Below are 26,173 nucleotides of genomic sequence, written 5' to 3' on the forward strand. Positions count from 1 at the left end.
CACTTTAGAAACATGGCGGAATCCATGGAGGTGACGTGCAGCATCATTTTCAGGTAACAAAAACCTAATGATTCCAATACATTCAGGTGATTATACACTAATGGAAACATACCTCTAAATATTATCTTCCATTTCTGACAATAGATCCTCATAAATGTCAAGCACTGGGTACAAAGAAAAGGCAGAATTGCAGAAGACTTCAATGAATTTACTTTGAAGTTGTTTCAAGGAAAATGGGGTTGGTGCACTTCAGCCTCTTGTGGGCAAAATGAGTATTACAACAACAAACAAAAAATGATCCTTACAAAACAAAATATCACCTGCCAAAACGTTTCTTCCATCTGTTTTCACAGATTAATAAAGTAACTTAGTAAAAATAAATCAAATTTTGGCCTATTTTAGGTCAGATCAGACCAATTTTAGTTTTCTCACTTGTACTCAGGGCTTCCGCAGGTGAAGTGCCAACATTAAAGCTGCCTTATGAAACAGATTAGGGCAGGGTGAGAGTGTAAACTGTCGTCCTGTGACTTAAATAATAGCCCATATAAAACGGTGCTGTGCATTATATCTGAAGGCTGCCTGAGCAGAACTGACAGAGGAGTTCATTATACATTGTGGTAATAACTGATACTGCTTTGTTTTTCAAACAGCACCAACAAATGACCTGCAATAGTTTCTGTGAAAAGAAGCAGGATTACACATTTCTTAATAATGAGCTGAATTTAGATTTTTGAATCTTTTTTTAGTATTTATTCATACAAGGATTTTTGAATGTCTTATTTGTTAATGTGCTATTCTCTAGAAAGGCAAAACGACCTTAACTTGCCCGAGTGTAGAACTGAAAAAAAGCTAAATGAACAGTGTGCAGAATATTAGAAATGACAGTTGTGAGGTCCAACTTGACCTTTGACCCTTTTTCGGAAGTTAAGGTAGTCTGCCTCTGCATTGTCTTAATAATAATAAGGGCTGCTGCCAAGATAAACCAAATGAACTTCCCTTTCATGACTCACTTGGTCAACTGATCACAATATAAAATCAGTATATGATAATAATGATAACATCTACATAAAATCTAGTCATCAATCATAATTTGACTAGCAGTTTGGTTTTACCAAGCGGTTAGCCTAAGCGAGCTAGCAAGGAATTATAGTAGACTGTCTTTATCTCTGTCTTGTAGCCTAAGTAATCTTTTTCGTGTCATTTCTCCATCTCCACCAACCCCACGAGCATTTAGCTGCAACACTGTCTGCTTTACTCCAGCTGCTGTGTGTGAGGGTGGGTGTCAGAAATGCTTCAGTGACATATTAATGATTAACTCACTGAAGTTACAGTGTTTTTCCTATGTATTACACAGGCATAATACTGTAATACCAGAGCCAGGTACTCCTTGCACCACTTTGTTTAGTCAAAGTGAAGTTACTGTTTACCACGCTACAGAAAAAATACCTTAACTCAAATTGAGTGTTCCAGAGTGCTGCCAAACAAAGAACCGTCATTATAGTTAAGGTATTCTGCCTTGGTTTTTCTGGGGGGTTTTAGAAGTTACGGCAAAGACAACCCACTATTTTCCCCGAAAAACAATTTTGTCCACATGATAAAGCAGGTGTTGAATGACAAAAAAAATGACAATAACTAATTTCCGACCAAAAATGAAAGTTTCTTGCCTTGCACAGCAGTATTGAAAACATTGTTTCCATAGCTACAATCCTTTTTCTAGCAAATGTGAAATGCAAAAAGTCCATTCAGCAGACTGTCAGCATGAGGTTTAGACAATAAACTGTCACCCAGGAAGCAGCGAGAATTTAGTCATTCAGTGGATTCAGTGAAATACTAGCTTTACTGAGATTTAGACGTATTAAATAATTTTAAATATTAAATAATGTAAAGTCCTATTTAAACAACACATTATTCATGCTCAGTTACATATCATACTCTTACTGAAAGACACTATAACAAATGTTTTTTGCTTTCAGTCTTTCAGTGATCTATGTTCCCTCTGTGGTTTGCTTTAAAACCCACCCTGTGTTCCAGCCGGCAGGAATCAATGGTCCATTTGAAATGCTAATGGTTTGCTGTCACACATTTATGCACCTGTCCTAATTTCATCAGAGTGGCGTTAAATCAATGCAGTGTCTTCTTCTGCGATACATGATTAATCAACATTATTCGCACTCATCACAGCTAGGGAACTGCAGCCCGTAAAGGCTGTAATAAAATGTCCAGCGTGGGAGTCCAACCCCCGTAGTGTCATTAGAGTACACAGGATATTTAAACCACAACATTTCCTCTCACTGAGTCTTCAGAGTCACTGTGTCATTCCAATCTATAACATTGATCCACTTACAAGATGTGACCTATCTCTGAGTCATGTTCCTCATGACCTTTGACCCCTGAGCCCCTCCTACAAACCTTCTTTATTGTCACCATCACAGGTTTCCCAAATGGTCCTCCTCTAAAGCCTGATATGTCTCTTCCTCTGTGCCATAGAAACTAATAAAGCACACGTTCCTTCATCACTATGAACACACACACACACACACACACACACACACACACACCGTAGTTTATTTATACACTGTCCTGCTGCCCCAAATATTTATATTTGGAACCAAATGTAGAGCTGAAAATAGTCCCTGACAAATGCACCATTTCCTCCTGTTTAAGTAACATTTTCAAATTACAGAGCCTTTATTTCCCCACAAAACTGAAACTTAATATTTGTGAGCCACTTATATAGCTTTATATCTTCAAATGTGTGTGGAGATACTTTCAGTAACTGAAAGAGTAGGGAAGTATTGAGAGATGGTCTTGTATTTTTAACTTTTGACTTTCACCAAGCTTTCACCAACCACTATAAGCCAGGCCCACATTTACTCTTGTCCGCTGGCTTTTCTTTTCTTAGCTTCTTCCATGGTCCTCTTAGGTCCCTTCATCTCTGCCATTAGCTGTGTCCATAAAAGCTGCTGAGCCCAGGTACATTGCCTGCTCGCCCCAGGGCCTGGGTGCTCTGAGCAGGACAGAATGGCTAAGCTAACTAACTAACAGCAGACACATTTTGCCGCAGTTACCTACTGTCCATCAGGAAACTGTACATCACAGAGTTGAGGCAGAGCAGCTGGAGGACATCAGAGGGAAAACCACAAAACATTTTCTCCATAAAATATGATCCAACTTCCAAATTCAGCGGTGGTGTGTGACTACTGCTGTAAAGTGTAATGTAATTGTTCAGACCTAGAAGGGGAGTTACATAGAACAGGAGCACAGGGAGCAGAGTGGGAGTGACAGAGACACCATTCACCTTATTACAACTCAGTGTAGCATCAAAATGATGTGGAAGCTGTTATCTTATTGTAGAAAAGTTACATAACGTTGCTTTAAGATAGTATTTTAGATGCATTTTGTATCTGTTCCTCTCTCATGTCAGATACATGATATTTGCTTATATCCCTGTGGGACTGTCCTCCCACCACTGCTTCACCCCACCCTCCTCTTCCCTTTACAGCAGCACACACACCCTCCTCCACACACACACACACACACACACACACACACACACACACACACACACACACACACACACACACACACACACACACACACACACACACACACACACACACACACACACACACACACACACACACACTAAGTCCCACTGGCTGCCCATTGTTCACATAGACTTGTGCATTGCACCATTCAGGGCACAGACACATGCCCAACCCATCCCCTCTCTCTCTCTCTCTCTCTCTCTCTCCCTCCTCCTCCTTCGTCCTCTCTCTCTGACTCCTTCACATTCTCTATTCTCCTCCATCCAGCAGCATCCTCCGGCTCTCTGCTCTTCCTCCACTGTCAGCAACAATGACCAGCACAGTATCAGGTAAGATGACCCGTTCCACGTGTGTGTGTGTGTGTGTGTGTGTGTGTGTGTGTGTGTGTGTGTGTGTGTGTGTGTGTGTGTGTGTGTGCGTGGCAGGCGGAGGGGAGAGGCTGTACTGTTTTAAGTGTATTTAATAATGGCGTGGGTGGAGAGGGTCTCTGTGTATCTGCGTGATTGTCATGGCAACTGGGGTTTTCTTCTCGCATTGTACCGGAGCTCTGATGTAGATAAGAGACCCTCCCATGGTCCGTGTGGACATGTAAACGTTTCATCCAGAGAGAGCGCGTTATTGGTCATTCGTCTGGAGTTAGAGGTTGCCACTGCTGACTAAATGCCTGCTCTCTGACGCAGATCCAAAGCACAAATTCACACTGGCAATTGTTGTCCATTCTGGTGATTTTTTTTACTGCAGGTAAGGGATGAAAACCTTTATCAAATGAATACTGGAATCATAATATCATCTCAAAATGGACACACTATGATATTAACTAGAGTACTGAAAATCACGTGGTAAAAAGTTAATCTTATATTTAAGTCATTATGTCAGAGATTTTAACGTTTTCATGTTTGTATTAAAAAATTAAAAAAAGACCCCCTCCAAACATATATTAAGACATATATACAGATAGCCTTCTTGGAACACTAATGTGTGATATGTTTTCTCTCCAAAAAAAAGCCCCACATTAAAATGTTTAAAAAATCATCTACTCCTTCTACCAGAATTCCAGAATCTCTGAATATTCAAATGTTGTTGATTTCTAAGATCCATTCTCAGTGGATGTGTACTGGTGGCTTCAAGTTTCTACATCACAATGTACAAGAATAAAAATAGGATTCAGTATATTTTCTTTTATTTCTGAGGCAATAACCTTTGACTACAAAGGACGTAGCATCAACCAATTCAAAAGCCTTCTACTTCAACTTGAGCAAAGACAAAAGTTTAATAGAAGTCCCATCTAGAGCCCTACTGTTTTCTTAATCTCGCTCACCATGGATTTCTGACCATTAACGCCTGCACAAGAGATTCTCCTGTTACTGAGAAATGTCTCCAAATGCCAGACTTGGCTTGCTCTTTAATCTTATTTTCAACTGTATTTGGCTCAAAGTCAAACCAACCCGATCCTGTGAGATTTGCGTTGGGTCCCACAGAATCCTTTCTCTGCCCTGAGGATTCTTTCTTGTACAGACACAAGCTGGCATTTATCATAGCAGTAAACAGCTAACTATACAAGAAGAGGAGTAATGCCCGTACAGAGTCAAGCATTTCTTATAGATAGATAGATAGATAGATAGATAGATAGATAGATAGATAGATAGATAGATAGATAGATAGATACTTTATTTATCCAGAGGGAAATTCAAGCATCCAGTAGCAGCATACATTAAAATAAAATTAAATTACATAAAAATTAAAATAACTATGTGCAATTAAAATTAGGCTGTCGACCAATGAATGAAAGTCACAGCATGTAGCAGAGGCAGTGCAGATGGAGTCAGAAATGACAGTGAATGAAAGAATGTCACGGAAAACAGTGCAAATGGAGGAGGAAATTGTCCATTATCTATTGTCCTCCCTGCCTTGACTAAGAGCTGTTGCACAGTCTGATGGGGGACGAAAGAGTTTTTGAGTCTGTTGGTGGAGCTGGACTGGGACAGCAGTCTGCCACTGAACACACTCCTCTGCCTGGTGAAGGTGTTGTGCAGAGGGTGGTGGGCGTTGTCCAGTATGGACAGCAGTTTGTCCAGGGTCCTTCTTTATTATTGTAATGTAAATTATTTCTTATGTAATGCTTTGATTAATCATAAATGTATGCCAGAACCAATACTACGCAAGGTCATGCTATGTCACATGTGTTGCTGCAAGCTAAACGCTAGAAGCAACTTGGCAACAAGCTTACAATGCTCACTGTCTTAGTTTAGCATGTTAGCATGCTAACATTTGCGTTTTAGTACTGAACACAAAGCTGAGGCTGATGGGAGTTCGGCATTTGGTCAAAAAGCAAAGTGTTAGACAGATTAAAGTTCTAGCTAATTGTCTAGGAACCCTGAATGTCTATGCCATATACTGTACATATATGATGAATGTCAGTCCAGTTTGAACCTCTCGTGCAGGGGTGGATCTAGAGGGGTTGCATGCCTGGCCACCCCAGCTGCGACCCCAGTTTGTGTCAAATGCTGTCAAATTTATTAAATGCATTTACATTATATTTTATGTAACAATGATGAAATGAACACACATAATATAATGTAAGGATCTGTTATGGCCATAGTTTAGACTCAGTGATCAGCCTTATTTGGAAAAAGGTTTTGAAATAAAACAATGTATTGATTTTTAATGCCACACAAAACAGTTGGCGACAAGGAGCGCAGTTTCCTCTGTGGATGGGCGTCCATCACTTTTCAAAATTCTACTTTTGTCTTTTATTTCTACTTTTATGGGTCCAGTTTAATCATCTCCCTAAAGTCTCTCGGAACATTGTTCTCTCACTGTTAAACCACCAGTTCAGTAATCCGTATTTTCATTGATTATTATCCTCCTAAGAAGGCCGCTCAGATTGAATTTGTCATGGATAATTCAATTCAATTCAATTCAATTTTATTCGTATAGCGCCAATTCATAACAAAAGTTATCTCAGGACACTTTTCAAATAGAGCAGGTCTAGACCGAACTCCTTATAACATTATTTACAGAGACCCAACAGTACCACCATGAGCAAGCAGTTGGCGACAAGGGCAAGGAAAAACTGCCTGTTAAAAGGCAGAAACCTAGGACAGATCCTTCGGCTCTAGGTGGGTGGTCGTCTGCCTCAACCAGTTGGGGTAGAGAGAGAGAGAGAGAGAGAGAGAGAGAGAGAGAGAGAGAGAGAGAGAGAGAGACAGACAGACAGACAGACAGACAGACAGACAGACAGACAGACAGACAGACAGGTGCACAGCAACAACAGTATTGGCAATGGCAGTCAAGCAGGACCATGGCAGGAGGCTCCACCAGGATTGATAAGAACCTGCGAGACGAGAAAGCACAAGAACTCCGGGGAAGAAGTGAAGTTAGTAACATGCATTAATGGGACATGAATGAGTGCAGAAAGAGAGAGGAAGGGAGGAGCTCAGTGCACCATGGGAAATCCCCCGATAGTCTAGGCCTATAGCAGCATAACTAAGGGATGGTTCAGGACTCACCTGATCCAGCCCTAACTATAAGCTTTATCAAAGAGGAATGTCTTAAGCCTACTCTTGAATGTGGAGAGGGTGACTGCCTCCCGAACCACAACTGGAAGCTGGTTCCACAGGAGAGGAGCTTGGTAACTGAAGGCTCTGGCTCCTGTTCTACTTTTAGAGACTATAGGAACCACAAGTAGCCCAGCATTCAGAGAACGTAGTGTTCTAGAGGGGTAATAGGGTACTATGAGCTCTTTAAGATATGAAGGGGCCTGACCATGAAGAGCTTTGTAGGTGAGGAGGAGGATTTTAAATTCTATTCTACATTTTACAGGGAGCCAGTGCAGAGAAGCTAGTACAGGAGAGATGTGATCTCTTTTTCTAGTTCCTGTCAGCACTCATGCTGTAGCGTTTTGAATTAATTGGAGCATTTTAATGGACTTATTGGGGCAACCTGATAATAAAGAGTTGCTGTAATCCAGCCTTGAAGTAACAAATGCATGGATTAGTTTGTAATATTACGTAAATGAAAGAAGGCAGTCCTGGAGGTTTGCTTTATGTGGGAATTGAATGACAAATCCTGATCAAAAGTAAATCCAAGATTCCTGACAGTGGTGCTAGAGGCCAAGGTAATGCCATCTAGTGTAACTATATCTTTAGACAGTGAGTCTCTAAGGGTTTTGGGGCAAAGAACAAGAATTTCTTTTTTTTTCTGAGTTTAACATCAGAAAATTGCAGCTCATACAGGACTTTATGTCCTTAAGACATGTTTGTAATTTAGATAATTGATTAATTTCATCGGGCTTGATTGATAGATATAACTGTGTATCATCTGCATAACAGTGAAAGTTAATGTAGTGATTTCTAATAATGTTGCCTAAAGGGACCATATATAAAGTAAATAGATTGGTCCAAGTACAGAACCTTGTGGAACTCCATGACTAACTGTAGTATTTATTGATGATTCATCGTTAACATCTACAAACTGCGAACAATCTGATAAATGTGACTTAAACCAGCTTAGTGTGATTCCTTTAATGCCAATTTGATGCTCAAGTCTCTGTAAAAGAATATCATGGTCAATGGTGTCAAATGCAGCACTAAGATCTAATAATACAAGTACAGAGACCAGTCCATTGTCTGAAGCAATCAAAAGGTCATTATTAACTTTAACCAGAGCTGTCTCTGTGCTGTGATGAACTCTAAATCCTGACTGAAAATCCTCAAATAAACTATTGTTATGTAGAAAGTCACACAACTCTTTGGCGACTACTTTCTCCAGAATCTTAGAGAGGAAGGGGAGGTTAGAAATCGGACTATAATTGACTAAAACCCCTGGGTCAAGAGTGGGCTTTTTAAGAAGGGGTTTAATTACAGCTACTTTAAAGGACTGTGGTACATATCCTGACAATAAAGAAAGATTGATCATATCCAGTAAAGAAGTGCCAATTACTGTACAACTTCTTTAAGTAGCCTAGTTGGGATCGGGTCTAACAGACAGGTTGATGGCTTCGATGTAGAAATTATTGCGGATAAACAATAAAGTGGAGTGTACTTTGTGGTAGGGAGGGCAAATGTATTTGTATGAAAAGCCGCATAAAAACATTTAAATGCACATTAGAAGAACAGAAGTGAAATTGTTAACATGTAAAAAATTTAAATTCTTCAAATCATTTTCTCAGAATCTGAGGTGTGGTTGTACAGTAATAGTGTCCTGGTTCATTACATAACATTGATCATTGTGCTCCACATGCTTTCTTGTATTTGATGTCTGAGGTTGATGGGGGTTCAGGCCCTGCCAGAGGAGACAGCTGAATACTCATTTACATATCTTTCTCCATGCACAATCCTTTGTCGTCACTTTATCTCTCGATAATGCAGGTCTCTCATCTTCTTTAATCTGTCTCTCTGTCTATGATCTTAACCCTGAGTAAGCAAAGATCCTCGTCAATGGAGGTCAACCCAAATATATTTTTTTATTTCTTTAATTCCTCATATTTGCCTGCTGTACTGAATTAGTTTCAAAGATGCAGCGTGTACCAGACACAGCATTGTTTTTGTCTGTATTTGGAGTCTTTCTTTTGCACCAGACTGGTGAATAATGTAGCAAACGCTGCATGCTCTGTGGCTCTGAGAGTGAGTCCACGCCCTGCTCCTTGTCTCCCCGATGCCTCCTTTTGTGTACACACAGTATGTGCCTCTCTGAAGCACCCGCAGCTGCTGTTTAGCCTGCACAGAGAAACAGCACAGCAGGAAAGCTGGTTGCTTTGGAAGAAGAAACAAGAAGAGACAGGATTCACAGTCGATGTCGTGTAAGGCCAGCAGCTCAAAACGAGGAGTCTGAGCATGAATATTGAACATGTCTGCTTTCCTCTTCTGAAATTAGATTTGATTACACCCATAATGCTACCTTGTCGTGCTCAAGTCAGCCATTTTGAGGATTCAGTGGAGTAACAGAGGTGACCGTGTTGGTAAATGTCTGGTGGAGCTTATAACTGTCACCCTACTTTAGCCTGACAGTGATGAACTGATGTACAGTGCTTGATAAATCTAAACACATGAGCTGCCTACTCACTCACTCACTACGCAGTGTGAACACTTACCATTAGCATATAGCTTTCTTTAACACATTCCCTCAAGAAGCATCACTTCTTATTGAGTAAGCCAATGCCCATATCTAGAGCCAGTGTTTGGTTTGTCCGTTCCGGGCTACTGTAAAAAAACATAGTGGACTCCGTGGTGCCTGTAGTTAAAACAGCTCATTCTAAGGTTACAAATACACAATGATCCTTATTTTCAGGTGATTATACACTAATGAAAACATACCTATGAATATTATATTCCATTTCTGTTAAAATAATATTTCATTTAATGTTGCTGACCAGGGGCGTTGCCATACATTTTGACTGGAACATTGACTTATATAGGGGTGGCATGAAGTATGTGTCTCAGTCGTTCCCAGTCATTATGTAACTCAAACACAATACACTGGGCAAAAATACCACATTTATACCACATGCAAAAAACTGTATTGCATAAATTATTTATTAGCATAAAGTATAACAGGGAGATGTGTGAGGACCCATAAAAGCCATTTTCATTCAGGTATCTTGAGGTCAGAGGTCAAAGGACCCCTTCAAAAATAGCCATGTCAGTTTCCATCGCCAAAATTTAGCCTAACTTTGGAGCCTTATTTAGCTGCCTTCCCCACTATAGCTTTGAAATGGAGCCTGCTACAGCCTCTGAAAGACAAAGCGGAGTGAAGGAGGTAAGGATAACGGGGTGGCTAGTGCTTTTACGTTTCCCCCGTCCAGAGGGGGACATGCCAACAGTTCATGCCACACGGCTCCACCACTGTCCACCCCCTGCCGACTGCAACAGATTGGGAATACATTTGAATTTTTCTGTGAATTAGGAAGACTCCTTCTTTGCCATGATGCTGTGTGGCAGATGGGACACAGAGATGGCAGAAGGAAACACGTGGTTGGGTCGCTGAGTGGGACTAATGCGTCCTCCCTGATGAGCCTCTCAATAATAAATTACCTTGTGGTGGATGCACATCCCACTCTTCCTGTCATGTCAATAAAACCTGCGTGGGCCTTAAACGGATGTCCTGTTTTTAGGAGGAAAGACCTTGACAGCAGCACATCACAACTTTAGAGGAGGCTTTCTAAATTTGGAATTTGCAACTGGAAAACATCTCTCAGTGGAAATCTTAGTGAGTCTGTTCATCTCTTATTCAGCCCTCAGGACTTGATTGTATAACTGAGGGATACTCAACCAACCATACTGTGGATATTTCTGCTTCTATCACACATACTGTACTATACAGTACATGAATCTGCCTCTTTTGAACAGCAGAGGGCGTGTTTCAACATCAAATGTGGGGCAAATAAACGTAAATGCAGTCTGATGCAACAAGTCCTGTAGTAAATCCTCCCTTCATGTAGCTTAATATGTTCAGCTTGTGTTGAAACTGTATGATCATTTAGGAGGATGTCGTTTGGACTGTAGTGCATTATACTGAGGGTAGGCTAAATAACAGAAACACCTTTCTGTTTAATGTAAATACAGGGAGGTCTTTCTGGTATTTATCCTACCCTCATTCATGTGAATGGGGTGGACAAAATACCACAAACACCTGTCTGTATAATGTAATATAATTCAACAACAGCACCAACTGAATCCTCCTGACCTTTCTAAAACAACAAAAATGGAAGGATTTACTGTACTGTTGCATTACACTGCATTAGTTTTAGTTAGGCTCATCTAATAATCTGGCAACAGAGTGTAGGCGTAATGTATCACAGATGTTACAGACCTGCCTGTGCCTCTATTCTAATCTAAATATTTTATGTCACAGACCTTCAAACTAGCTCCCATTAAATTACACAGTTTAGGAATTACAAATATGTATGAGTTTTTGATTTGGTGCCGAACTGATTCAATTTGTCATGGACCCGCTGGAATCCTCCTCATGGCCTGTAGGGTTGGACCATATACTGAGAAACACTGACGTATCGTATTTTACTGCAGGTGTTTTGCTTGCGGTCAGGAGGTAGCCTGCTCACTTACACAACCTCCATTATATCACCTTGGCAACACCCATTGGGGCCATGACTATCTTTTATTTCAGGCCTATCAACACACACACACACATTGCATACTGCATCTTATCCACACACACACACACACACACACACACACACACACACACACACAGGAACAAGCCTCTTCACGTGGGACTGGTTTGTTTTGCAGCCATGGTGCAGACAGGGACAAGGACAAACTACTTGCAGGGTCATTTGGGGACAAGCATCCATAAAAACAGGTGCTTTATTCTCATGTCACACCCATCTTTTAGTTTTAGTTTTCTGTAAACTAACAATCAGTGTTGCACATAAAAATACTCATATGAGCAGATTTAAAGGTTCCATCTAAGATTTTACATATTTTTATGTATTACTCATTTTGTTTATATAATGAGCGAATGGGTTGTGACTTATTTGTAAAATGAGACCTTCTCCGTCTGAGGGATGCTGGTTTGAAATCCAAAGGATGTGACATTATATGACGTTATAAGCTAATGTTAAACCTAATATTTGCTTATGAATGGAGCCTGCTAACATCTACAAATGACCAACACCCACCACAACAGCGTCCAACACAAGAACTTGTGATCAAGAACTTCACAGGGCGCCTTTAATCTTTTTATGAGAAGTTTAAAGTAAAAGGTTTTTATTGTCTACAATTAAGGTGTTCTCCCCTCCAGACAGGCCCTGCTTTTAAACCCATCAGTCCTACAACTGCGATGATGTTGTAGGACTGTTGTAAATGAGATGTTCCATTAAATTTGGGATTATTGCAGAAAATAAACTCTGTGGTAAACAAAGACTCGTTACTGTAGCACTCTAAAGCTAAGACCTGCTATTGAATGTCCTGACTTCTATGCAATATCCCACACTGTATAACCCTGCAATAAATACACCTTGACCCTGTTGGCTAGTCGACAATATGATAAACATGCTCCATATAAATGGCCTACCTAGGTAATGTTTGAAGATAATTATGACATAATTTAATTCAAATACACAACCTCTTTCCAAATACATTGTCTGTAATATATCCACTATATAGTCTCATTCAGTATACTGGATACTCTTCTGCTTGTTTCTCAGGTGACCATTCATTTATTTGAGCTTGTGTATTGGTTCAGATACATTTAAATGTTGCTTTATGTTACACTCAGATTCAATTCAATTCAATTTTATTGTATAGCGCCAATTCAAAACACTTTTCAAATAGAGCAGGTCTAGACCGAACTCCAGAAAATTCCCCCTTTCGGCAGTCTCTCAGGAACCTGGCCGTATGCAGAAACCTGTTCTTCCAGGTTAACAGATTGAAGCTGATGCCATAATTGTGGGCTTTGCCTCTGATGATGTTTTAATTCTGCGCAAGGGCCCTGGAACCCACAGGGAATGCATTGTACTTTAAATGAATTAGTGCACTAAATTCCTTGGAGTGCAAGATAATTGCTGAGGATGTTTTATATTGTTGTGTTACCTGGCTGTACACCTGAGGACAGAGGATATGAAGGCTATGACAGACAGGCCAAAATCAAGTGCAGGCCCCTTTAGACCCCTGGTTCGTCTCACCGTCTTCACATTGACACTATTTTAACTAATAGATATCACCATTTTCCCCAGTTGATTACTTAAATTAAGACAAACAATCACATATATCAATATTTGCTTGGAAAGCTGTTTGAACTCAAAAACATTATTGTGACACATTAGTAAAGCGTGGAATAGAAATATCTAAAGGTGCCATTAGAAATCACTTATTTATTTCCGACATTTTACCAGATACATATCTTTTTTCATTGAACTTAAACCTAATCAATAATAACAGTAGATAACAAATGATACTGTACAATGAATTTCTTACACCCTTTAAATCAAGAAGGCCTCGCGACCGAGCTTAGTGGGGATCAGAACCCCCAGGTTGGGAACCAGTGCCCTGCAGTGCAAAACAATATAACAGAGGAAATGAGGCAGATGATTTCCGCAGTAGGTGGAGCCTTGTAATATTTCTGTGACATGAATAAATACATGTAGAAAAAGTAGCTGTCTCCTATTACACAAGCTGATGCAATTATTTTTTTTCATGGCAACAACAACAACAATAGATTTAAGACAGAAAGCAGCCCAGTATTTGTGCTCAGTCACACTGCTGCAGTCCTAACTGCAGGGGAGCTGCCTCCTCATAAGCTTCATTAGCTGCATCCATATTGGAAAGAGCAGCTACTACAGAGCGCCAACTCACTCACTGAGGAGGCAAAACACACATCCACCGTCAGCAGCAAGCACCACACAAATATCCCAGAGGGCTGTGGGGCCAGAAAGTGATTTTGAAGTATGGGTTAATAATTCAGAATCTTCCTAAAAATAACAGCTTTTTCCTGACATGCACTGCAGTGTGCTGTAGTTTCAGTCACGCAATAAAAGCTTCCAGACATCAGAACTGATGGTTCCACTACTTTGTACTTTGGCTCTGTTACTTTGCAAGTGACCTCAGATGGCAGGGGAAAGTAGCTGCTACAATTTAAACTTTTTCAACACCCAGAAGTCATGTGTGATGATGTCAGATGTTTGACCACAAGTTAAGGCACTACTACCCATACTACCGATACAAATGCTACACCAATGCTATCCTTTTTTAAAGTATATCAGATTCTGATTTTCATCCCTTCATTAGATTTTAGTTTAGTTTCAGAGAGTGGGGTTGCTTGTTTCTGTTTAATTTTTATTGTTTAAAAATATTTAGTTTTATTTTTATTACTTTTAATGTTAGTTTTAGTTAAGTCTAGTTTTTATTTTTATTTATTTCAGTTAACTAAAGTGTTTTTTCACACCTAGTTTCAGTTAACTATATAACTTTGAAGCCTTCCTCATAAAACATTTGTAAAGGCTGATTTTTAGGTGATTATTATGTCATTTAAAGGTCCAGTGTGTAACATTTATTCTTTATTGTCATCTATTGTCATAAATGGAATATAATATTCATAGGTATGTTGTCATTATCTACAGACACAGCGGGCTGCATACCATGGAGTCCGCAGTAGCAGTTCTGCAGTAGCCCAGAACAGATAAACACTGGATCTTGATAGGGGTGTTTGGGGTGCATTTTTGCGCACTTCGTGGCCACCGTAGTTTCTCCTTCACACTTGGAATCACAAATTTGATTACTTTACACACCAGTGACTTGTGACTTGACTTGGACTTGGACTTGAGTTGTACATTATAACTTGTTAGGACTTGAAACTCGAGACTTACTTGAGACTTGCAAAACAATGACTTGGTCCAACCTCTATTTATCAGAGCCTTTTCACTAAACACAGCCTGCTGCTGCTGCTGGGAACAAGGTCAAGGAGAGCAGTCGGACTGAACCAAAACAGTAAGGTTGTGGGTCGTAAAACCAAAACAATAAGCCGAAAGACACTAAAAGGCCCCAAAGAGCTGAAGGGAACTGCAGAGTTGGGTGATCACTTTCTGTAGATAGACACAAGGACATTTGGTCCATTTTTAATATAACACATTACTGTTTGTAGTTGCTTTGACGTCACATGAATGCCAACTAAAGAAGTTCTGGGGTTGAAAACTTTCCCCCAACTTCCCCACTGTCTTACTTCCTGCTCAGTTATACGTTGATATGTCTGGAATGCAGTTTCAGTGTCTCATAAGGGTAGAGAACAGGTCCAGCCATCATTTTTTCCCTGGATCATTATGACGGCATATCTGCTTTCATCAGACAGTTGATGCTGAAACTTAAAAGGGAAGTACAAGAAAACAGTGGAGACCAGATTCAAGGTTCAAACCAAGGACTGTGTGGGAGCTACTTTATCCACCTTTGACCTCTAAACCTAGACCAGGCTTTTTTTTCTAAAGTTTGAATCCACCACTTTCTGTGCAGGGTAAAATATCCAACACAATTATATAATGTGTTGAAGTAGTGTGAATCTGCAGCCTTTTGAGACAGAATTTCATTGCAGTCCATCCAATAAATATTGGGATATTTTAGTTTGGGCCAAAATAGTAGACTGACTGACATTGCAAACTAAATGATATGGCACTTTTCACTTATATTTCCTGTTGGAACAGGATATTCAGGACAGAACAGAACGAAGACTCCTTCAAAACCAACCAATGAAATACCAGTTAGGAAGAGAAAGGCAGTTTTGTTTGATTATATATTGGATGAAAAATGTATATATAAAACTTTTATAAAAAACAATTTTGTGTCATATTACTGAAACTTTCATTATATCCTAGGACATGAGACAGATACTCTGTGATTCTCTGGTTCCTCTGGCTCCTCCTAGTGCTCCTAATGGTATTTGCATAATCCACTGGGCCTGAATGAAAACAACCAATCAGAGCTGAGAAATAGTTGATTTTTGAGTCTCATTCCCAGATCGTCAAATACAGATGTTTTGGTTTGGTGGCTTGAAGATAGTTGATTGTTGAGTCTCAACAATCAACTATGTTTCTCTGCTCTGATTGGTTGTTTTTGCTCAGACGGTGATGGTGAATTCTTGTAAATTCCATTAAGATCGGAAGAACCAGATTTTTTCCACAAATTATTTGTCTCATGTACTACTGTCCAGACATAGTGAAAGATTCAGCAAATTTAAGATAAAGTTATTTTCATAAAAGTTACTACTGCAGCTTTAAATGCCGACTGAAGGACTGAAGGACAAGCTAATCAGCACTATGTCACAAAAAATATGATGCAACGTTGCATAGGTATTGTAACATTTGGTATGAACATCTATGACCTCTTTTTGACCTATTTTCAATCAGCTAAAACACGGTCATAAAATACACATTTGTTTAATAATTTTACAGACAATATTGATCAGTCAACATTGATCATCACCTGATCAATGTTGTAGTTTTTTTTTTTTTTAATTACCACCATCCATAGTTTCTGTTGTTTTTTTTTAAATTTCAAATTACCACCATACCATAGTTTAGTTTTTATCATAGTTTTTTATATCTGTATTTATTTATTTCAAGTAATTGCTGCTGTGACAAGGAAATTTCCCCATTGTGGGATTAATAAAGTAATACAATTAGTTTGAAAGTATTTCAGTCATATTGCACTGGTAGGTAGCAAAATTGGGTCTAGACAAAGACACAATTTAAGGCATTTAATACATCATATAAAATGTTAAAAATATTTAATATATTGACTGTTTGCTGCCACAAAAAGAAAACAAGAAGCTTAATGTTAAAGGACACAGACAGGGCCTTTTGTGTTTTTCATGGTTGTAGTTTCTCCTGTATGCCTGCAACAGTAGGGTGAGGCAAGGGTGTTCCAGTCAACAACCAAACTGCTACATGCCACTAAATCCAACACACTGGTCCTTTTGTAAAAATGAAAGGGAGGGGATGATATGCAGGAAAGGGCCACAGGTTTATTTACAATGGTAGATAAATAAACAGAAAAGACTGACTTTGGAATAACTTCAAGGTTCCAACAGAACAAACAGAACAAGTCTAAACACACTGTGAATCATTAATAAAATGAATAAAAAAGTAAGTGAGTTATTCGTGCACATGAATTAAACCTATCTCAAAAATAATTTGTTAAAGCAACTCTGTTTTGAGTGTACTTAAATTTGTGCAGTATTTTAAGTATTGGTGATATCACTACAGTTTGTTCCACTGACTCGTTTACTTTAAGTTGACTTTATATCATTACAAAAATGTAAGCCCCAAAGCCCTAAAATAATTTGCTACCATTTTGATAACTGATTAAGTAATGGAATGGAATAAAACTGAGTAAATTCAGTTGAAGTGGTAACATTGATATAAAGAAGATGCATTAAAGTTACTCTGACTTTATTCGGATGAAATACCTTTTAACAAGTTTTAAAGGAGAAATGCTGGATATGAGTGTAAGATACTTAGTTGTAGGCACTATTAACTTTTATTTAATTTTTTTTATTTAATTACCTTTACAATAAACAAGTTACTTGTACTTAAATAAAACATTTTTGAATGCTTAAATTGTTGGAGTTAATACGTTTAAACTGTTTAAGGCAATTGGTTTCCTCAAACAGTTTGCTTAATTACAATAACTCAACTTCCCAAACTTAAATTCACAGGACAAACCAAGATTATTAAAATTGCCAGCCCAGACTCCAAACAGATGATGCCTTCAGGGTGGTGAGATGACAACAGCAGCAGCTATTTTGGAGGAGAGGGAGATGCAGGTTGGGTGTCATCTTGGCTCCTTATATGCTCTGTCGCCATCAGGGAGCCAATTCAATTCAATTCAATTCAATTCAAATGTATTTGTATAGCACCAATTGAGGGAGAATGGGGTAAAGACAGAAGGACAGAGAAAGAGGTAACGACACCATGGAGCAGGCCAGCACACCAATCCTTTCATTGTTGTGACTGCCTCCCATTCTATTTGCATACTCACACACACACACACACACACACACACACACACACACACACACACACACGCATATACACACACACACACACACACACACACACACACGCATACACCTGTCAAAAAGCAAATATGCTCGGATTGAATCACATCAAAAGAGCTCCAGTGTCTACACAGGGCTGACCATGGCAATGCATCAGTGGTCTGAAATCACAGGCATAACAATGGGACATCGTTTGTCTCTTTTCATATTGTTTTGTTTTTGACATATGGGAACCTCAATTGAGACACCATCATTTCCTCAGGATATTAGGATAGAAAATGAATAATGCAACCAAATTCCCCACAGAGAAAACTCAGTTCTGTTCTGTCCCAATGTTGTTGGCAGGGTTTGACACTGGTTCTTTTATCTCTCTGTAACAGCCTACACAGACAAGATCAAGGAAATGTCCATGCTGTCTCTCCTCTGCTCCTGCTTCTACACACAGCCACATCCCAACAGCCTCTACCAGTATGGAGGTCAGTATGTCTGTCTGTCTGTCTGTCTTTCTATCAGCCATCTCAGTTTACAGTGTTTTCCACACAGACAGGGCCCATTGTCTCCATAGATTACATAACAAACAATAAAAAATAGTGTTATTTATTTTATAATATATATTATTTATTTATTGACTCCTCTACTTGTCCAAAAGTCTATTTTTTTAAAGATTTAGTTTATGAACTTTCATTTGCTCTGCTGTAAATAGTCCACTTTTGTCGCTTTAGTTTAGTTTGATCCATGGAACTGGCTAATGTTAACATACAGTATGAAAAAAGTCTGTGCCTGCTATAGTAAAGCTGTTGCTCCTGAAATTTAGCTAGCTGGCTTTTTTACCGGCTAGCGCTAACTCACAAAATGGATTGGAATGGACAATTTTCTTATCTAATCTCTCTATCTTCTATCTAATGTAATGATTAAAGATGAAAGACATATGATCATTTTTGCTGATTCTATTTGGAGGGCCCTGAATTAGGCCAGCATTCTGTGGGTTTATCTGTGCTCTCAGGATATTATGTGTGTCTCAATCTGCAAACAACTGCATTATCAGCTGAACCTGATGAGGGTTCTGACAGCATTTACAGATTTCAGGAAAAGAGAAAAAGAAATAAAATCATGTTTCTGTGGCAGATGAATGTTCACAGCACCAGGTTTCTGTGTAAGTACAGAGCATTTTTATGTAATTGAAAGTGAACTCATCTTTGCTCCACTGGACTGGGGAATGATGAGCAAAGGTCAGCGCCATGAAGCCCGAGTACTGTATTTTTGAAAACAACGCTGGGACACAGTCATGAGGTGTATCCCCCATCCTTCTGACATACGAGAAAGCAAGCAAGACAGAAAGAAAGAAAGAAAGAAAAAGCTTGCACCTGACAGACGGCTCACTAACTTGTGTTTTATTGTCGGTGTGAATTCTGGCTGTGTCAGACCTGGAGGTGAAGGGCTTGAACAAGCGAGTTTCGGGCCAGTCATTTGAGGTGATCCTGAAGGATCCTGATCAGTCTGGGGACAAGAGCCAGCCTCAGCCACTGCCCTCCCCCCCGAAGAGGGAGGTGTCCCTTGAGGAACTCCAGAAGAGGCTGGAGGCCGCTGAGGAGAGGAGGAAGGTAAGCAAATGTCATCACAGCATGGTCTCGTAATAATGGAGAACCACTGGTAATTTTTTTATTTTATCTGACTTAAAGGTGACCTAAGGTTGACTTGGTGTTGGAGGTTTTTGGCTGAAGACGCTTCTCAACCAGTGTGTCGTGGAGGGGGTGGGAGACGTTGCTGAGGATGCTAGCCTCCTTGGACAGCATCCTCTTCTTTGTCACCATCCTCTAGCTCAACTCCTACCCAGTCAGTGAGGTTGTTGTAGTTAAGTTATTTCGCCCTCATGCTCTGGCCTCAGCACACAGCAGCATAAAAGGTAGTGCTGGGCCACACAGATTGATCTGCAAGTAGAGCCGGCTCAGTGACGATGTCATTTACTTAAAGGGAATCAAAGATCTTATACAAAATGAAAAAGATGAGGCAAAACTACGGCTGTTTAAATCAAAGAAATAAAACCGAAAGGAGCTAAAACCATCTGAAGTAAAGAAAAATGAAATAAAAGCCTCACTAGCTGCTAGCACTAACCAAACTAAAAGACAGCCAAAACAGCACCCCTACTCTAGTGTATCTAGACACCATGCAACTAAATGAGTCTGATAACCAGTTTAGGGGTCTAGGGGTGTGATTCTTGCTCTAGGTATGAGAAGTCCAAGGTTCAGATCCTGGACACGCCCCCAATTGTTACACCCCACGTTTTGGTTGCCTTACAGGGCAAACAACACTCCACCGCTGCCCCAAAATAACCACAAAAAAGGACATCTTTAAAACAACTAAATCCATGGGGTTTATTAACACAAAGTAATACAAACAACCAAGACACTAAATCAAGAGTAAATTAAGACACAAAGTAACATAAAATCCCAGACTGAGAGGCACCAGTACCAGGACTTCCGGTGCAGCCTCATTCAGTAATCAGCACACCTGGGCCGAGCTAGAGAGAGCAGAAGGAAAAGGGACAAACAGAACAGGGAAACACATACAGCCGTAACACATCCACTTTCCTCACAGGTAGCTCAAACTGTTTTTTGCAGTAGTAGATGGGAGCGTACTTTGATGTGCAGGCCGAAAGCTGCAGACTGACTGGCTGTTGTCGTGTTTTTTTCTGCCGTGACTGTTAGATCCCTTCATATCAAGTATAAAATGTCCAAAGTTTATCACTGATAACTATGTAAGTTTTTATCATGATCCTGTATGGGGATTGTTTTATTGCCCAGTCCTAGTCCAGATCCATTCTGAGGTCTTTACAGGAGCGAGTCACCTTGACAACCTCCTCCAGGATGGAAACAGGGGTTTGTGCAGGCGTAGTCCTGTGGAAGTTTGCAATCAGCGAGGTGTAAAAGATGGGATAATCACAAACACAAATTTCCCAAAATGTTGAACTATTCCTTTAAAGTAACTGAATAGTTAGTCCTGTAGTGCTGTAGGAAACATACCATACAGTTGGTGGATGATTTTGTGTTACTTAAAACATCTTCAACAGAGTTCACACTCTTAGGAATGTAGTGAGCTTGAACACAGAAATAGAAAAGCTGATTGTAAAGCCAGTGTGTTTTGCTTGTAGTCGAGTAACCTTGAAAATGTCAGCCACAACGTTTTTATGCATACCAGAGCATCACAACTTGATCTCCAAGTATGCCAATACTTTAAATTCTCTTGCTTTTTTTGGATATGTAGCTTTAGTAAGGTTGTGTTATCCTTTTAGAAGATTTAGAATTCTCCTTTTAATGCTGCAGTTGTGGCATACAGTAATGGGTAATAACAGGTTTGCTGAGTGTACATTAGCTGGAAGGGCTGCTGTGTAATAAAGACTTAAAGGGGTGCCAGCTAAGATACCAACTATTCACCTCAAAGCAAGGGTTAATCTCAAGATACAATTATGAAATCACACTGATCCTGCTCTGAGTGAATAAGGGTGTGTCCTTCCACCCAGCTTGTTATTCTGGTGTAATTATTGGACGTCAACAGGAAACAAGGACAAACTGCATGAACATATTGTGCTGTAAACAAGCAGTACAGGTAGAATCTGTTCTCCTCCCAAAAACTGAGGGATTATATGAGGGAGTGTGTTGAAACATCAGTATGAGCCATGAAATTAATTTTGAAATGTTGAAGTTATGAAGTCAAGGCCTGCTGATATACTATGTGTCAGAGGGCAGTGCATATCTTATTGATTGCACCATTAGTCTGTCAGGCAACCAGGGGAAAAAGCATTCTTTTGTTTCTGTTTGATGAACTTGGTTTTTAGTTTTTATTTCTAGGGCTGAGTATCAGCAGTGCTTACCTGGAACAAAAAAGGTGCCAGTACCCTAATTCAGCTAAACCCAAACCACACCATAACCCTTACCCTAATTGTTGTTTTTCTTTATTTTGGGGTTTTATTTATCCATTTCAACAAAGCCATTTGCAGTGCTGTTCCTCAGCATAGCTGTATGTAGGGTTTTATGTAGGGGGCGTTTGGGTGCACGCATGAAAGGTAAGTCATTTTTAGACAATTATTTGATCACTTGAATGCTCACCAGCGGTGGCCGAGCCCAATAAGAACAAAGCGTACTTATGTAGACAAAAATTAGAAGTACAGCTAAGTATCAGAGGGCATCAACCGAAATAACCCGGTACCAAGGAGCATTGACACTTCTCCAGTCAAACAATACCTTCATTTGATTTGAAAAAAAATGACTATGATTTTGCTTGTGATGTGTGATAAGCATGTTACCACAGCTACAGCCAGCAGCTACAGCCAGCAGCTACAGAGCCACAGCTAAGCCCGGTGTTGCCCAGTTCCCCAAACAACAACTCTGGGTGACCAACAACTAATTTGCCCTTTAAATTAATTCTATACCTTTACCACTACCTTCTTTGACCGATTTGAAACTCTTCAGTAGATTAGTCCTTAGCTCAGCTAGTACTTTAACTGCTGTAAAGGAAATTCTAAAATTCCACTGTGGACATTAAGGTGACTGGTATTGGTAGTCGTATTGTAATATTTTAAAGGATCCCCATCACTGTCATTACTACGCTGACTCCACCCTCTTTGTCTGCACCCTGCTGCAGTCCCAGGAGGCCCTGGTGCTGAAGCAGCTGGCAGAGAAGAGGGAGCGCGTGCAGGAGGTTCTCCACAAGGCTCGCGAGGAGAACGACATCTTCAGCAAGAAGACGGAGGAGAAGCTTATCCAAAAGATGGAGGTCAACAAGGAGAACCGGGAGGCCCACCTCAATGCTCTCAAACAGCGGCTGCGTGAGAAAGTAAGTCTTCCTTTCTGTGACCATCTGTGAAGCAATATTAATGTTTTGGGGTTTATTATAAATCAAAGGAGAGCACCATTTTCATCCCTCTCTCAAAATTTAGATTATGTGACAGTCGCAAAAATTAGACATTATTCCCATTTTTACCATATAAATTGTAAGTGTTCACACATAATAACAGTACATTTGGATCAAGGATTGTGCCTTAATGTTTAAGACTGGGCAACTAAAGGTTGGCTGTGGCTCAGGAGGTAGAGCAGTGTTTTCTTGGCGAGCTTCTGAAATAAAGATATCAAAACCAATAGATCTTTATGTGATTTTATTTCTTATAAGAAAGGTCAGTCGATCCAACAAAGCATCTGGCAAGTGCTGGATGGAAAAGACAAAGAAGCACAGAGTAGCAACTAATTTATCACAACTTTAGGGCAGGGAAGATGCAAGGAAGATGCACAAAAAGAGTTGTGAGAAAGTCTCTCTATATCTTATCAGTTAGTTCCTGTGGGCCTCCAATTACCTCTGCTGTAGGGGAGTACCACCAGGTGCAGGATAGATAAATCTGAAGCTTTCATTTTCTACACATGGATAGTACATTTACTGGACTCTCTCTCTGCTAGAGTAAAAATCAACCTAAAGCCCTTTGGAAGGAAACAGTGTAACTCATAGGTTATATGTTAAATAACATGTTGCACAAGCATGGAGCATAAAGGATGAAAAGGATACATTGTATAAGGCACACGTCATATAAGGTACTCCTTAAAAGGCAATCTAATAATTTTCCATTACAGCAGGTTGTCCACTGATCAGAAGGTTGGTGGTTCAATCCCTGCCTCCTCCCTCTGCGACAACCTTAAAACTATTAGATTTTAGAAAGGCTATACAAATGGGTGTGACAGTTACAACAAACAATACCTGGAGGATTACATTAAAAATGTAATCTGATACAATTACTAATAACCTTCTGAAAAAGGTGGATAACTGAGTTTCCTCATTTTTATAATTGAGTTTACCCCCCACTACAGCCCTGCTCCGTAGTTCTCTCATAGTTGTACTAGCTAACTAGCAAAACTATATACCGGCATAATAAACAGCATCCAAACAGGAAAGAAATGTTAAAGTAGTAGCCTGCTGCTACTGCTTCTTGCTTGATTTAATTGTCTGTATGGGCCAAGTGTGACATTGATGAGCAGCACCTTGTGCTGAGGATATTTGAACTTTTATCTGAACAAAATCTGCTAGGAAAACGTAGGTTGTTGGCGATGTACTGTATTTCTAGCGATTCCTCTCCATGTGATTGGCCCCTTGGAAACCAAGATTAAAAATGTGTTTTCTTTTGTGAAGCAAATTCTGGCAATAGTCTAGAACATTTTCACAGAACTTGCACTATACTGTGATGTTGTTCCATTTCTTCTTTAAAGACAAATTATTTTTGGAATTTCCACCCAATAAAAGCAATGTTTACACTAGAGGCAGTCCTGGTGGCTGTAAACTAGAGTGAATACTAGTTTGACTGCTGTATGGCAACAGAAAAAAAAGTTTGTGGGTGAGAGCAGGTACTATATACTGTTGAGGTTTTAAAGTGCAGACCTCAAACTAGACATTTTATTAAACAACCAACAACTCAGGAAAAACAGGTTGCACACTTCCTGAAACACAAAGTTTCTGCATTATTGCATAATGTTTGAAGAATGTTTCAACTGCTCAGCAGTCGACAGTGTTTCTGGTTTTAAGAAGTGAAAAAAAAATGTGCAGATAAGTTTCATGTTTCCCAGAAGCCCCACCTCCTGACATTCTTTTGCTCATTAAGTTTCATTTTGATCCATGTGTAACTGGCAGTTTATTGCTTTGTTGTACAGGAAGTACACGCCGCTGAGGTACGCAGGAACAAGGAGCTTCAGGCTGACCTCTCCGGCTGAAGATACCTTCCATACTCCAGCAGCGGCTGCTGCTTCTGAAAATCTTCTGTGTCTAAGTTTTCCTGTTGTTCAGCATTCACCACTATCATCCCACAGTGCACCTTTCAGGACTCAAACTAGTAGTTAATCAGCACCGAATAACGTTACTCATCTGTTTCAGTTTTGGTAAAACACACACATTTGGAAGTGCAGAAACATATTCTGATAGCAGAGTCAAGAACAGCTGAAATAAAGTCCGATCCTGAGCCAAAGAATGTCTTTGTCTTATGTGTTGTGGGTTTTTCCTGAGAGCGAGAAGAGCTGGGTAATAACATAACATAAAGAGGTATAACTGAAAAAATATAGCTAACTAAAGGTGAATAGTCGGATAAAATCAATACCTTTCCACATTAGTTTACTGTGAGATTGCCATGACTCCTACCATTTTATGGGGCAGAAAATGTACAATCTGGCCTGTGGATGGAGCCAAAAGAAAATCCATGTTGTTACAAATATTGAAATGGTTTATCTTCTGCACAGTGACATTTTGAAGATGTTAAAAACTTGTTTATTTTCTCTGCCTCAATACACCTTGATTACTGACTAACTGACTTAAAATTCTGGCTATGACTATAGTGACAGACCACAAACTCCCACAAAAGGATCCCAAACTAGAGACACAGACTCACAAACAATGAAAAAAATTGATGGTTTCACTACTTGTGTGAGGTTTATTTGCATCAAACGGATGCAGGGAAGGGCGCCAATGAAAATCTTAGGGTGGAACACCGGGGAGGTTTGGAATTGTTTTTTAAATCAAATAGCCCAAATAATAACATTGCTATACATGTATTTAATATACATTGGTTCAAATTTAAGTCACTGATTTAAATGAATAGTACCTAATGTAAATATATAAATATGAGATAGCAGCATATTATGCATTCAGCACTCATTACTTGGATTTCACCCCAGGTCCCCCCTTGTTGGCACCCCTGGCCTGTAACACACCTCAGGATATTTGCTTTCAGACCTTCTTTCAATACATCTTAAAATCAGTCTCATAGTAAATAAACACAATGTTAGGTGTTGTTTTTCCTGCATTTTAAACCTGCCATAGATGAAAACCAACATTCTCAGTAGGGAACGCACAGGTGTTACCAATAACATTATTCATATCTGTTCTTATCATTGTCACAGCACTTTGGCACAGATCCAGCATAAACAGGACATATTGTACAGCAGCGAGAACTTTGAATTGAAGGGCAGAAGTCATAGTTAAACGAGTGACTCTAAATGTTTCCACTTCGGACGCATGAATAGCTTCATTTCCATAAATGTTTACATAAAGGGTGTGGGAGCACGTACTGCACTTACTTTCTATAATAATAAAATATGCAG

At 39.7% G+C, this 26,173-nt stretch overlaps 2 protein-coding genes across 2 annotated transcripts in view; one reads left to right on the forward strand and one right to left on the reverse strand.

Annotated features, from left to right (window-relative positions):
• LOC127371863 (fibronectin type III domain-containing protein 11-like) overlaps positions 1 to 26,173 on the reverse strand; it is a 145,904-nt gene that overhangs the window by 40,736 nt on the left and 78,995 nt on the right. The gene's annotated exons all lie outside the window — the stretch shown is intronic.
• On the forward strand, positions 3,710 to 25,047 carry stmn3 (stathmin-like 3). The gene is made up of 5 exons (XM_051415062.1): positions 3,710 to 3,877; positions 18,431 to 18,526; positions 19,473 to 19,651; positions 22,689 to 22,880; positions 24,734 to 25,047. The coding sequence occupies exons 1-5, from the start codon at positions 3,859 to 3,861 to the stop codon at positions 24,791 to 24,793; spliced, it is 546 nt and encodes a 181-aa protein (XP_051271022.1). The 5' UTR covers positions 3,710 to 3,858; the 3' UTR covers positions 24,794 to 25,047.

The sequence above is a fragment of the Dicentrarchus labrax genome, unplaced genomic scaffold, assembly GCF_905237075.1.
Source record: "Dicentrarchus labrax unplaced genomic scaffold, dlabrax2021, whole genome shotgun sequence".
In the NCBI taxonomy this organism is placed as follows: domain Eukaryota; kingdom Metazoa; phylum Chordata; class Actinopteri; family Moronidae; genus Dicentrarchus; species Dicentrarchus labrax.

Excerpts from the sequence above, each read along its gene's own strand:
- stmn3 (XM_051415062.1), top strand. Across the intron at positions 18,527-19,472 it reads CAGCCTCTACCAGTATGGAG|ACCTGGAGGTGAAGGGCTTG; the intron begins GTCAGTATGTCT and ends TGGCTGTGTCAG. Across the intron at positions 22,881-24,733 it reads AACAGCGGCTGCGTGAGAAA|GAAGTACACGCCGCTGAGGT; the intron begins GTAAGTCTTCCT and ends TTTGTTGTACAG.